This window comes from Didymosphaeria variabile (genome assembly GCF_027946475.1).
Source record: "Didymosphaeria variabile strain IMI 356815 chromosome Unknown scaffold_2, whole genome shotgun sequence".
Taxonomy (NCBI): Eukaryota; Fungi; Ascomycota; class Dothideomycetes; order Pleosporales; family Didymosphaeriaceae; genus Didymosphaeria; species Didymosphaeria variabile.
In genome coordinates, this window is record NW_026611621.1 from 4689471 (window position 1) to 4702241 (window position 12771).

The 12771-nt window shown below is 51.7% G+C and overlaps 6 protein-coding genes across 6 annotated transcripts; 3 read left to right on the forward strand and 3 right to left on the reverse strand.

Annotated features, from left to right (window-relative positions):
* Positions 1 to 118: 118 nt before the first annotated feature.
* Positions 119 to 1033, forward strand: N0V89_003257 (uncharacterized protein; the record flags this gene model as incomplete). Its single annotated transcript, XM_056212059.1, has 1 exon — positions 119 to 1033. The coding sequence occupies one exon, from the start codon at positions 119 to 121 to the stop codon at positions 1031 to 1033; it is 915 nt and encodes a 304-aa protein (XP_056075532.1).
* A 458-nt stretch (positions 1034 to 1491) lies between these two features.
* Positions 1492 to 2128, forward strand: N0V89_003258 (uncharacterized protein; the record flags this gene model as incomplete). Its single annotated transcript, XM_056212060.1, has 3 exons — positions 1492 to 1636; positions 1692 to 1910; positions 1968 to 2128. 3 exons carry the CDS (start codon positions 1492 to 1494, stop codon positions 2126 to 2128), a joined length of 525 nt encoding a protein of 174 aa, XP_056075533.1.
* A 1154-nt stretch (positions 2129 to 3282) lies between these two features.
* Positions 3283 to 3848, reverse strand: N0V89_003259 (uncharacterized protein; the record flags this gene model as incomplete). Its single annotated transcript, XM_056212061.1, has 2 exons — positions 3283 to 3599; positions 3650 to 3848. The coding sequence occupies 2 exons, from the start codon at positions 3846 to 3848 to the stop codon at positions 3283 to 3285; spliced, it is 516 nt and encodes a 171-aa protein (XP_056075534.1).
* A 2013-nt stretch (positions 3849 to 5861) lies between these two features.
* N0V89_003260 (uncharacterized protein) lies at positions 5862 to 7158 on the reverse strand (the record flags this gene model as incomplete). Its single annotated transcript, XM_056212062.1, has 2 exons — positions 5862 to 6881; positions 6970 to 7158. 2 exons carry the CDS (start codon positions 7156 to 7158, stop codon positions 5862 to 5864), a joined length of 1209 nt encoding a protein of 402 aa, XP_056075535.1.
* Positions 7159 to 8137: 979 nt separating this feature from the next.
* N0V89_003261 (uncharacterized protein) lies at positions 8138 to 8784 on the reverse strand (the record flags this gene model as incomplete). Its single annotated transcript, XM_056212063.1, has 3 exons — positions 8138 to 8457; positions 8555 to 8669; positions 8719 to 8784. The coding sequence occupies 3 exons, from the start codon at positions 8782 to 8784 to the stop codon at positions 8138 to 8140; spliced, it is 501 nt and encodes a 166-aa protein (XP_056075536.1).
* A 2370-nt stretch (positions 8785 to 11154) lies between these two features.
* N0V89_003262 (uncharacterized protein) lies at positions 11155 to 12457 on the forward strand (the record flags this gene model as incomplete). The annotated part of the gene is made up of 5 exons (XM_056212064.1): positions 11155 to 11209; positions 11275 to 11358; positions 11592 to 11734; positions 11832 to 12077; positions 12176 to 12457. The coding sequence occupies 5 exons, from the start codon at positions 11155 to 11157 to the stop codon at positions 12455 to 12457; spliced, it is 810 nt and encodes a 269-aa protein (XP_056075537.1).
* Positions 12458 to 12771: the final 314 nt, after the last annotated feature.

Here is a 12771-nt window from a genome sequence, read left to right on the forward strand (position 1 = left end):
GAACGACTGGTCTGCGCTTCCCACGTGAGACCGTGTTTCGGCCTTTCCCCATTCAGACGCCCGCTTCGCATCAACATCACTCCGCACCCTCAATCCAGCACCATACCGAACCCTCACTATGGACACCGCAGAAGCGCTCGATGCTGATATCAGCGATCTCCATGACCGCATCGCGACCCTTCGAGCGCATCGCGCAAACTTAACCTCCATCCTCCTCTCACAACCCCACCTTCCGACGCGTCTCGAACAGCGCCCAGTCCTGCACGAGCGCAACCGCCGCAATGCCGTCAAACTCGTGCAAAAGCAATCGAATCGCAATCTCGAGAACATATATCGTGCCTGCGCTGGCGTTACAGCCTACAAAGTCAAGGATCCAGATCCATGCGCAATAGACGACGGCAATGTGCTTGGTGTGCGCATCGAGGTGTCCGTTGGCGGCAGGTTCGTCGAGACGTATCATGTGTTGTTTAACCGACCAAATACGGCACATAAGACCATGTTGAAGATTCACAAACATACAATCCCGCCGTGCATCCCGCTGCAACCGCTCGCGAATAGATGGTTACCCACGGCGAAGAAGAGTGCAGAGGAACCTAAGGAGCAGAATCTGGTGAAGTTTGGCAGACATCTGCGGAAAGAGCTCGTGAGTTGGCATCTGAGATTGAACACGCTGGAGAAGCTGCGGAAGGATGCAAAGGTGGAGGACAAACCAGCGGGACCAGACGAATCGAATATAGAACCTGCGGTCGGGACGGTGTTGAACGCCTTCGTCAGCGATGATGAGGATTCAGAAGAGGAGGATCCGCTAAGCGAAGCAGTTGGTCCTCTCAGAATCTCCACACTCGATGCGGATGCGGCTGTGCGAGAGATCACAATTACGTGGTCCAATGGCAGAGTGGGCATTTTCAAGGTCACCAAAGATGGCGAAGTCGACAAGGCTGTCGTGAGGACAAAAGAGGGTGCCCGAGAAGCTTCACTCGTTAGTAAAGCTCTTGGACGGATTGAGGGACTGCTCGAGAGGCTCGAAGCGTAATCTGTGAAAGCTCGAGGTTCCCATCGGCGAAGCGATTACGATGGACGTAAGAACGGAGTCTGGATTTTTTCAAGATACCCATGGTTTATTCAATATCAAAGTTGTCTTTTTTCGACGCGAGCTCACATCCGGTGACTTGCACGGCTCATTTGCAGAAAGACCTCTCGATGGTCTCGAGCATAGCCTTCTATATGGTGCTGGGAACGGGACCCCGGGATGAAGGCGTGATTGTTGACAATAAGTTACCTTCTCGTTCAAGCTGACGCGGCGCACAATATCTTCCAAAAACGGAAAGTGTTTGGCCCCCGTAAGGCACCGAATCGTATCACTTTGCAGGATGCCTTCCCCTGAGGCGCAGCGGCACTCTTCGTATATACCCAAGATCTCGCTCTATCGATCTTTCACAGCACCTATCTACCATGCGGTACATCATCTTGCTAGCATCTGCACTCGCAACCATGGGCGCGTCAGAAGACCTAGGCAGCAGCACAGCCACTGCCACCACTGTACTCACGTTTCCGTGCTCTGGAACAGCTCTCCCAAACGTCTGCCTCGCAAATAGTTGGTCGAACACCATCGCCAAAGTCACAGTTGTCCCTGGCGGTGCGTGCCCTTACCTCCTCTTCTCATGTCTCTACATGCTTGCTAACAATATTAGATGTCTTCAATATGCCAACCGACATCTCCAACCCCGCAGCATCCAGCACAGGCAACGTCCTGAGCGTGCTGCCCTCGTTGACGGGAGATGTTCCCGACACTACTACTGTATCTGCTACCACTGTATTCACGCTTGCGTGCACGGCGACCCCGCTTCCAAACGACTGTGAGGTGAATAGCTGGTCTAACACCGTTATTGAGGTTACTGCTACGCCTGGTCGTGCGTTTGCCCTAATCCTTTCGCCTCCTTGAAACAGAAGCTAATTGTGAAATCTAGAAGTTCTGGTTAACCTCCCAACTGACCTCCTCGTAACGACTTCGCCGACGGCAAGCGAGATTCAACAGCCAGCAGGAACACCTGGTGCTGCCATGGGTAGGGAGGTCGGCGTTATAGGGGCGGTGGTCGGTGGGCTAGTTGCTGGGTTGGTTGTGCTTTAAGGTGCTACTGTAAGTTACAGGATCGAAGATTCGCGTGGGTGTTAGTACTCCAAATCTTTTCTAGTTGAAGTGTGACAATTGACAATTATTCTTCAGTCCAAAATTCCGCAATTTAGATTGAGCATCTTTCAAACAAGTGTGAATCTGCATATAACTTGCGTACCCAATCAGCCACTAGCACCTACGCTTATGTAACTAGCTTGTCGTCTTCGCCTACACAAAATCTTCCATCGACCTTCTTTCCCACTGCATCGCGCACCCCACGATACCGCATACTATCTTCAACCCGCCAGCCGTGCTTGTCTTCCATTAAGACCACCAGCACGTGCTCCGCTTAAATTACCCTCTTCAGTATACGTCGTCTTTCCTTCTCAATGAGAGGCTCGTTTGTCAATAGAGGAAGAATAACATGCGCTCCAGCTCCTACTTCAAATCAATAGCATTATTAATGAACGTGAGCCTGGAGTTGGAGCGCGACATATCGAGATGTAGGCATGGCATGGTGTGGTGATGCATGGCGCGGGTGGGATGTCGATGTTTCGAACGTGGTGGGAAAGAAGCGCTATTGTCTTGGGCAATAGCAAAAGTGAGCGTCGGCCTCAAATTGTAGCACTGTTCTTCTGAGCAGTAGCGTAGATGAGAAGAGCTGTCATGGACACATAACGTTCGCCTTGATCCGAGAAAGCTGCCTCAACTCCTGGGGGCGCGTTGTCGTGAGGGCAAGGAGCCAAGCCGCTCCCCAAAGCGCGCCGTGGTTGCAATGTATCATACGACCAGGTTTTGGCGATTTCGCAATGCTCATGGCGATTCTCCACATTGCTGGCGGTGGTAGGGATTCAGCAGCTTTCTTGGATCCAGATATGGCTGGCAGTCAAGCCAAACGCGATGGGCAAGTGCCCTGCTACATTGCTTGTACGAGACGGAACTCGCTGATCGCATAGATTGTTTCTGACCCCCTTGTGCTTCTTCTGAATTGTCATCTTTTTTATACCAGGTATTCGACCTCGTCGAGGCTACTTTTGGCGCTGTCTGTGTGTCTTGATAGTGCTAGGGGCCGTGCCTTAATCCCGTGTGTGGACGATCCTCTGAAAACTAGTACACGAGGCACACCAGAGCTCGTGTGATGCTGAATACTGTTGAGATACAAGCTGATTCTACGCAGGTTGTATCCAATCTTTTTCCGGTATATCGGGCAGAACACCGAGCCAGGCGGTGCCGGTTTCCACCCTTGTCTCGATGTAATTCATGTTAAAGTTCTTGTGCTTCTCCTGACTGAGAGTCTGCATGTATTCGGACCAAGAATCGCTCCTCGTTATGCTCTGGCTGCTGGAGACAGGTTTGGGTTCGACGATCTGACGGGTGATTTCCTTGCGTGACCGATGGCGCGACATCTCCTCACCAAGCTCGGGACGTGAAACGTTCTCGGTGGTATTCTTGATCAGGCAGCTTGTGATGAACATCGACCAAGCAACTGCATCATATGTAAGCTGTCATTTTTTTAAGAACCGGAAGCTCGCTTACCATCGGTGAGACAGCTCAAGAGACAGATATGGCTCCTCTTTGCGTCGGTCCGTGTTAGATACACAGTCATGTTGATCAGAGTGAACGACAGCATCGAAGCCCAACCAATAATGTTCTTGCATAGCATCGTGATATTGCGATTTCGGCGCATTTCATCTTCTTGAAGCGTACCGCTTCTCGAAACACTGACGGATTTCATCCGATGCTCTGTATGGGTCGATGATCGTGCCGATACAGGGGCTTGATGGGATTTCAGCGCGGATCGCAGTATGCAAATGAACACGCCTGTGAGATAGGCCCCCACGGCCAATAGAAAGGTAGAGAAACCAATAACAGCCTCTTGTGTCAGGCGAATGCTACATTGGCCAGTCTTGCGCTCGAGTCGTGCTAACGGAGCTGTGGCTGCGAGGTATATACTGGCTGCGACGCCAGCTACGACGCAGATCGTACAGATGACCCAGACGGGATCACGCACTCGCTTTAGGCATGGTGCTCGGAGGTTGTGTACGCGCTCGTTGAAAGTCATGTATCTATATTGTCAGTTGATTTCCGCACACTCGGACCAAGAAGAAGGACCCACAAAGCTGTCTTACTGATGCCAAAGAGTAGAATACAGACGACGCTCGCTGCGTAACACTGGTCATCTGTAACCATAGCCAAGCCGGCCTCCAGCAGAACCACGCTCGAGACGATGGCGATAGTTGTGAAGAATTGGATGTGTAGCAGCACCTCGAGGAACTTGGATTTTGTTTCTTTCCCGAGCATCTGGCCATAACGAATGCCTTGATGTTTGATGTTATGTTAGGATATTGTGTAGATTACGGCATGAGTGCTTACCTTGCTGCAGTACGAGTGCGAAGAAGTACACAAGACACAGACAGATGACTAGGATCTGCCTACTGGGGCTTTCTCCACTATACGTCTGTATACCGTCTGCCCCAGCTATGTCGGCCGTGCTAGGCGAAGGCATTGCCTCAACGCTGGACAGCAGTAAGAAAGCAAATGGAACGATGGTCGGGACCTGCTTCACGATGAAGAGAAAGCCTTTCAGCAGGTACAACGCGCCAGCTGCCCATTGACTTTCATATCTTGGAAATTCCATACAAAGTTTAGCTCCCAAATCGGTAGAGGGAAGCTTAGTCGACTGAGTCGTGGGGGCTTCGCTAGACGGCGCGGGAAGGCCGCCGGATGTACCTCCGAGGCTTTGAAAAAGTACTTAACGAAGCGTCCGGTCGAAATTTACAGAGGCTTTCACAGATCGCCATACCTTGGTCGTTTTGCGTGGTAGTGGTGCGCGTCTATATCGCATCTAGACGTCTTGGGTCTTCTCGTTTCATAGATATTGCGGTTGCTGTTTTCTATTCTGTGGGCGTATCCGTCCGGGGAGACATTTGAAACGACGACGCGTGGAGATAGCTGCACAAGCGCACAGTACTGCCCTTTCCGACGACTCTAGCGCGGGAACCCTTTCTACATATGATTTGCGCAGGTAACTGCCGACTCTCTCGAATGTCTGTCGACAAAGGTGGGTCAAAAGACTATCGCTTAGCCACCGTCTGCGGCTAGCTTCGTCAAACCTGCCGTGAACCTGCGTGAACCTTACACCGCGAGTCAGCGAGGAACGAATTGCGAAATGTGGAAGTGGCATGATACATGACGGGTGACGCGGGCTAGGTGCATTTGACTGATCATGGCTGCATGGACATACATAATGAACACTTCGACGAAGATCTTTCTCAAAACCTCTGCTGTGCAGGACATCCTGATAGAAGGGTTAACAATTCCTGGAATCTTGGAAAGGTGCATAGTCTGAGTCATCATGCAGGTCAAAACAGTCGCTAGACTTGGACTCATTGTTCAACGGTGAATGTTTGCTGAGAAAGAAGGTAGAATATAGCGCATGGGCGATTCCAATCGTGATGCACAACAAAGGCCCGTCTTCGACTCAGCTTAGACGCCCAGTCATGACGAAGGCTCGTAGCACGAAGCAATCCTCTCAGAGAAGCTGCATGCCATAATACTCGGTACTCAACCAGATTCATTAATGTGGATTTCAGGTATTGTTCCTCGTAAACTATTCACTTGTTTCCAGTGAAACTTCTGGACTGTCATTTAAAGGCATGTAACGCGTAAATTTCGCGTCAACAGTATGTAACATCGCCTATATGACGACAATAAAGATTTCAATACACAGTGCGGCATCGTCACCCACTCAAAGTCTTTCATAATCCGCATAGTCCAGGCTTTTGATAGTCTCGTTGAACTTTTGGATCTTCGATGTGGTTCTTCTGTCCAAGTCCATCGATTGCTTTAGTAGCTCGCCCAGGGATGGGCCTGAATCAGACTCCCCGTGCAAAAGACTACTTTGTGCGGCGGCGATCTGCTCAGCGATGCGTATCCCTTGGGGTCCGTGATGTTGAACGGCGTACTTCTCGGCCTCGCGCTCAAAATATGACTTGCTGGCACGCCATCCACAGGCTTCGGGAAAGGGGTGCTTGTAGGGACGGAATCTTTCGATGTCGCTGTGAGTTATGTTCGAATCAGGCGGTGGGTCCGGACCGTCTCTGGGGGTGGTTTGACCACCGCAATGGTCCAGATGCAACGAGTGACAGCTCGGTGGTAAGGCGGCAGCAACGTCAGGCCACCCGTAGCCTCGGGTAGGCAAGTAAATATGTTTAAACACCGCCTTCTCCAGTGCGGGTTGCGCTTTGAGAAAAGCAATCAGGGAGGGTGTGTATAGCACGAGGCTAATTAATTCCAGTTGTTTAAGCCTGGGGAAGACAAAAGCCTCGGTTCCGCTGCCTGGTTCATAGCCCCATAATTTCTCGAGCAGGTGCTCTCCACGGCGAGGGCGATGCATGTTAAAGGCAAAAAGGCTTGAAAACTGCAACTTCTCTAAAGTGTGTCGCGTACACTGTATGAGGGTACGAAACGATGGTGGCTGTTCGTCGTAGTCGTTAAGCATCTCCGCCGGGTCGTGCAAGTCAAAGGACAATGAAGTCAACCCTGTGAACAAGTGCTGAATAGAAGGACTCTTTCTCTTGATAGCTCGTCCGTTCACGGTTGGTAAGAGTAAGTGTCTGATGCGGACTCCAGCCTCATCAAGTGCACCACTGAGTGTCTCGAGATGCAGATTCAAGATGTCGGTATCAGAGAATTGGTACTCGATCTCTTCGCTGCTTCCGTCAGTGAAGTGGTCATTCGGATGCAGTGACATACTCAATCTCTCCATCTATCCCGTGTCTCTTCAGCTCACGTGCGCAAGACCACTCCATAACCTGCAGACGGTCCAGGCGCGGCATTACTCTAAAGAGACGCACCAAGGCAGCATGATTGGCAGTTTTCTGCTGCTCCTGTTCCGTGGCTTTGGTCTGCCAGTAAGACTCCGCTTTTATGATAATCTCGCGTTCTTTTTCAGGTCTGGCTTGTCGCGCTTCCGCCAACCGACGAACTCCAACATGACCCCACTCATCGTCTGACTCCCATGCGTCTGACATAGTCCCGTCCATATCTTCAAAGGTGAGCTCGTGAGCTGAATCCGCCCATTCCTCAACCCAATTGCGATATAACTCCCAGAAGTCTGTCCTTGCACATTAGCACAGGCCCAAAGCACATCTATGAAGAGACCGACCGTCGAAAAATATTTTCGGGCTGTACTGAAGGGTTGAAACATATTTTAGTATGTCCAGCTCGATCACTTCGTCTATAGTGGCCTCTAACGAGGCCAGCTCGACTGGCTTGAGTCGTCCAACGTTGTTGCGATCGCGAGGGTGTCGAAGTAGAACATGCTGCTGGCTGACTTCCTCATCACCATGAAACGTCAATGTCTCGAACAGGAAGGGTTTGGCAGCGGCAGCGAGGGAGCCACACGTGCGAGAGAGGGATAGAAGATCATTGTGTGGAAGATGTGAGCAAATCTCAAGTCGCAGTTCCCCTGGGAGAGACTCCATCCTTGAGATCAGGGTAAGGTGAGATCAGTTGGTCATCAAGAGTGAAAGTATAGAAGATGTTCATCGGACACCTGACAGCGTGGAAAAGCCGCGTCACGTTAGCGTCCAGGCAGCACTGGCGCGTACATGAGAGCACGCGTCGCGGGCCCACAACACGTTCACCCTTCAAAGCTGCACTGCCATTCTTACTGTTGCACCGTTCTTCCGCATGTGCTATATGTCTGGCCTAATTCAGCAGATATTCAAAAGAAAATAAGGCAGGTTTGTCGTCCTGCTCGACGCCAACCGCATCGTCGAGAGTTCCTATCACAAAAGCTCACGATGACTACAAACGAACTCATTACACATCTGTCGCTCGGTCACTGGCGTATTGACGTGCCAATTCATAGTGAGGGTACTGATAGGCCCAATCAAACATTCGTGAAGCCCCAGTTCGTTCAGGTCTTCGGTCTTCAGACCCATACGGTCACACATGACTTGCCCATCCTCAACGACGGCTTCTGAAGTCATAGCCCGGGGGCCAAAGATGTTCGCCTCTTCAACGGTGCTTCCGGGTTGACTTAGGGCAGAACGATTCAGTATCATTCCACCAATCCTTCTTAATATTTTCCGGGAGCACAAGGAGCCGCAAAGAGATTTCAGACTCTAGAAGCTTGACGGTTTGCCCATAGAATTCATTAGATATGGACGACGCGTTAGTGAAGCCAAAGACTTCATGGGACTCGCTGGCGTGAAATATGTCTGGAAGGTCGCGGAACGTCTCTTTAAGTAAGCACTCGGTGGGTAAGTCAGGATCGCCATGACTATGATGTAGTATCAAGTTCTTTGTCTTGGTACCGTATTTCTTGATGTAGTCAACTTGACCTTGTTAGCAAGTGTATCCTGACAGTAAACGCCCAGAAACACAAGTAATATGGCGTCAACAGTGGGTGACGTAGACCAGACAGGAACATACTATTCAACGTGCGGAGCTGCATGACTGGGAGGTCTTTGAGCAGTTCACCCGCGAGAAGCTGGTAGAACGCGCGACATGTTTGCATCAAGGCGACCGCATCTCGAGCGCTCGAGGCCTGGAAGTAATATTAGCATCAATCGTGGTCTATCACTGAGCATACCTACTTCACGAGCGATCTTGCATAGGAGCTCTTTCGGACAGTCCTCTAGCTTCTTCCTTGACTGCGCCATATTAGCCGTGAGAGGGTGATGGGGTAGAGCAGGTGAGCAGTACAGTGACAGTCTATGTTAAATTGAGAGCGCGCGTGGTACCCCACCGCAGTGACTGCTCTGCTTTCACCTTGCTGTAGCTCAGGCCGTGACGCTCTCAAATGGGCAGGCGCGCGGTCCCCCCGGGTTAGTGCTTGCCACGTGACCTTTGACGCCTTCTGCTGCGCGTTTGAAAAGGCCTGACGGGACCCGTTCTCTTTTTGCTCTCCCTTTACTCACGCTCTGCCTCGTCGTTTAACCACGACCCGCACCGCACACCGTCTGTCGACTCTTGTACCACTTTTCCAAGTTCGATTCTATCATTATGCTCACGTCTTGGACATCCCCCGGCCCTCTCGAGCTACGTTGGCGACCCGCGTTCATGCTCATACCTGACTGATAGGAAGCCATGGCGCCGAAGTGGGTAGCGCATTGACTGCAACGCCCATTCCATGTGCTCTCTTGAGGTGTAGTTGTCTCCTGTGGAGGCGCTGCTATGCTAGGCTATCTACGGTTGCCCAAGACCCGTTGGTCTATAGGCTGAGACCGCGGGATATACTAGCATGAGAATGAGAATGGTGCACGGCAAGGCCCTCCGACAAAGCGGCGCTGCATTCCCGCTCACCCCACGGATTGAGGAGCAGCGTCTTCGATCTGGACAGTCCATCTGGATAGCGAAGTACTGCTTGAAGGACCTGTCGTGATAGTTTCGTCTAGATCACATCACCCAAGGTACCATGGGTGCGTGAATTGGCTGGTTGGTACAAGCTGTACGGCCTCCGAGGCGTGGCTATCATTGGGGTGCGGTGAGGCCTTCCGATGGGCTCCGCTGCTTTTTCGCTCATCCTAGCGGATTGTGAGATTGGCATCTCCTTTCCGGGCAGTCACCTGGAAAGCGAAGTACTGCTTAGAAGGACCTGTCGTGGTAGACGTACCTAGCCGTGGATCTACCTGAGGTACCACGGGTGAGGTAAAAGCGTTACTAGGTGCGGCTATCACTGGGATGTCAGCGATAAGCCCTTCCAGGTATGTGTTCCTCCCTGTCAGCTGACGGTGAACAGACAAGGTCCTCGAAGACGGACTCTGCACCTGTACGTGGTGAGGGCTACGAACCTGGCCGTGAGCGTATTTGGTTCGCGACCAAAGCCAACGCAGAGACGCACTTACAATGATGACTTCAAGAGGTCCTGACGATGCTTCATCTTGGGACAGGCGCACTTCGGCGCATACGCTCCCACACATTACCTAGATAGCAGTTTAGCAGTCACTACGTAAATGGAGTATCATTCGTGCTCACTCTGTTGCTTCAATATGTCTTCGATGCTAGGGACACATGGTGACGAACAAAGGCTTGCAGTGGTGCGCCGTGGACAGACATGTTAATTGACAAACACCGTACCACGTAAGTGTTTGCTCTCCGAGGAAGTGCACATGTGACTGGTGCTCTTACCCCCAGTCAAGACTTCTTTAACGCGCCTTCCATCAAGTCTCACCAATCCCTCGTTTGCCAACCTCTTTCGATGCCGACTTCGTGAGCCCGTAAGCCGCGTGCTTAGACGCAACGTACGCTGAGTCGCCTGCGAACCCGATGAGACCGGACACGGAGCCTACATTCACGATGCTGGAGGGAGAGGAAAGTGTGTCAGGGAAAATTCAAGCTCGGAGGCACTCGAATAGGCCCACAGTGTTGATCTGAATTGTTTCCTCGAACTCTTTGTCTGTTATGTCTTCGATGTTCTTTGGGGCCCAGAGCGGGTGGAAACCCGCGACCTTGCACAGCTATCGATTTTCGTGTTGAAGTGCTTTCTTGTGGTGGATATCCAGTCGTTCGCTGAGGCGGAATTGCGGATGTCTAAGGGCGTGGAGATGATGTTCTCTGGGCTGGAGACTGCGGCTATTTCTTCGTGTGCTTTTGACAGATTGGCCTTGTGATAGTTCGCTAAGGCAGCCACGCTCCTCGTTGAGCTAGAAGACGAGCTGTGGAGAGGCCGATTCCTCATGCGGCGCCGGTAATGGTGATGAGTTTGTTGACGAGAGATGAAGACATGGTACCACTGTCACAAATGCAGGCTACGTAGAAGAAAATCAAGCACACGCAAATCCACGAAGATTTGCGTACTCTGAGCTCACATTGAGTATACTCAAGAACAACTATCGAAGCCCGCAACATCATATATCTTCTTCTCTTGTTCGACCATACGCGTCACGGGAAAGTATAACCGATACCGCCGCTCCCTATCCGGAGCTCCACCCTTAATTCGGAGCAGTCACAACACAACCCCTCCACCCCGCAATCCAGCCGTTCCAAGCCTCACGTAGTCAATCCGAGCTCCAAACCACACCAAAACAACTATGATTATCCAGGAATCCCACAAGGATGTGCCGACCCAGGCGGGCGGCGACATGAGTAATTGACATCTTTCGAGGGGTGCCTCGTCATTGAGAAGAGAGATGCTGATATGTTTGGGATAGGGATTTTCCTCTTCCATCCAACGATTCCGAATTATCCCAAGGCGAAGTTTCCGGGCGTTGTGGTGTTCAGTGAGATCTATCAAGGTAAGGCGACTTGCATTATCTTTCTTTCGATTTCACACATTCAGTCTTTACCTCTGATTTCTTCTGTTCCATGTCTTCTTCGTCTTCTACTTTCTCATCTATTCCCCGTGTAACATCACCTCATCTTGAAGATCAAGATAATGCTGCTCTACTCAACCTCGTTATGCCATCTATAGCTTGCACGACATACACCGACGATTCTTCGAAGCCATAATCCATCTAACACATCATAGTAACCGGCCCCGTCGCCCGCTTCGCCCGCCAAATCGCTTCCCAAGGCTACATCGTCGCCGCCCCATCCTCCTATCACGAGTTCACCGGCCCCGAGCCCCTCGCCTACGACGTCCCCGGCACAGACGCCGGAAACGAATGGAAGGTACCTAACCCATCTCCCTTAGTCCCATACCCGCGCCTTCCCTCCCCTCCTTCCCATTTCCACTACGCCCTTTCCCCTACTAACCTCCCACCCACAGATAACAAAAAAGCTCTCCGCCTACGACGAAGACTCCACCCTCTCCATCGACCTCCTAGCCAGCTTAGAAACATGCACCGGCCGCATCGGCACAACAGGCATGTGTCTCGGCGGCCACCTCGCCTACCGCTGCGCCCTAGACCCCCGCGTCAGCGCAGCAGTCTGCTACTTCGCGACCGACATCCACTCGCACTCGCTAGGCGCGGGCAAGAACGACGATTCGTTGGCCCGGGCCAAGGATATAAAAGTAAGATAAGCGTTACCTTACCTTCACCACCCCTTACGCTCTACCACCCCTTCCTTCCAGGAAAGTGAGCACTGCAGGAAGTTACTAACAAGCAAAAGGGCGAACTCGTCATGATCTTCGGCAAGCTGGATAACCATGTTCCGCCCCAGGGGAGGGATCTGATTCGCAAGACGCTGCATGAGGCGGGCGTGACGTTTAGTTTCTACGAGCATGCGTGGGCGCAGCACGCTTTCATAAGGGATGAGCTGAGTAAAGGACGGTACGATGCTGCTTTGAGCGGTGTGTGCTTTGAGATGCTGAAGGAGGTGTTTAACCGGACGTTGAGGTCGGACTTGGGCCCGAGGAGCGGTGGCGATGTAGAGGTGGAGGATGTATGCTAGGGTGGGGAATGGGGACGGTGAGGGTATGGTGAAGAACGTGCTTCGCAGCCTGGCAAGTGTATGCTGCCGTGCTAGCGCGCGCGCGCAACCGCCTCAGGTAGCATCGAAAAAATGCCTTAGGAATAGAACCAATTAACACAACGACATCACTAGTCAAACACATGTTCTGAACAGAGCACTGTTATCATTATTTTCCTCACGTGCTTACCCTCTCTCAAGGGTATCACTCCTCCCGGGCACGCCCGGAGAAAACTCCCCATCCTTAACCTCATCCAAGCTCATGCAAATGCGTTACAAGTCCCTCGTCAAAGCGA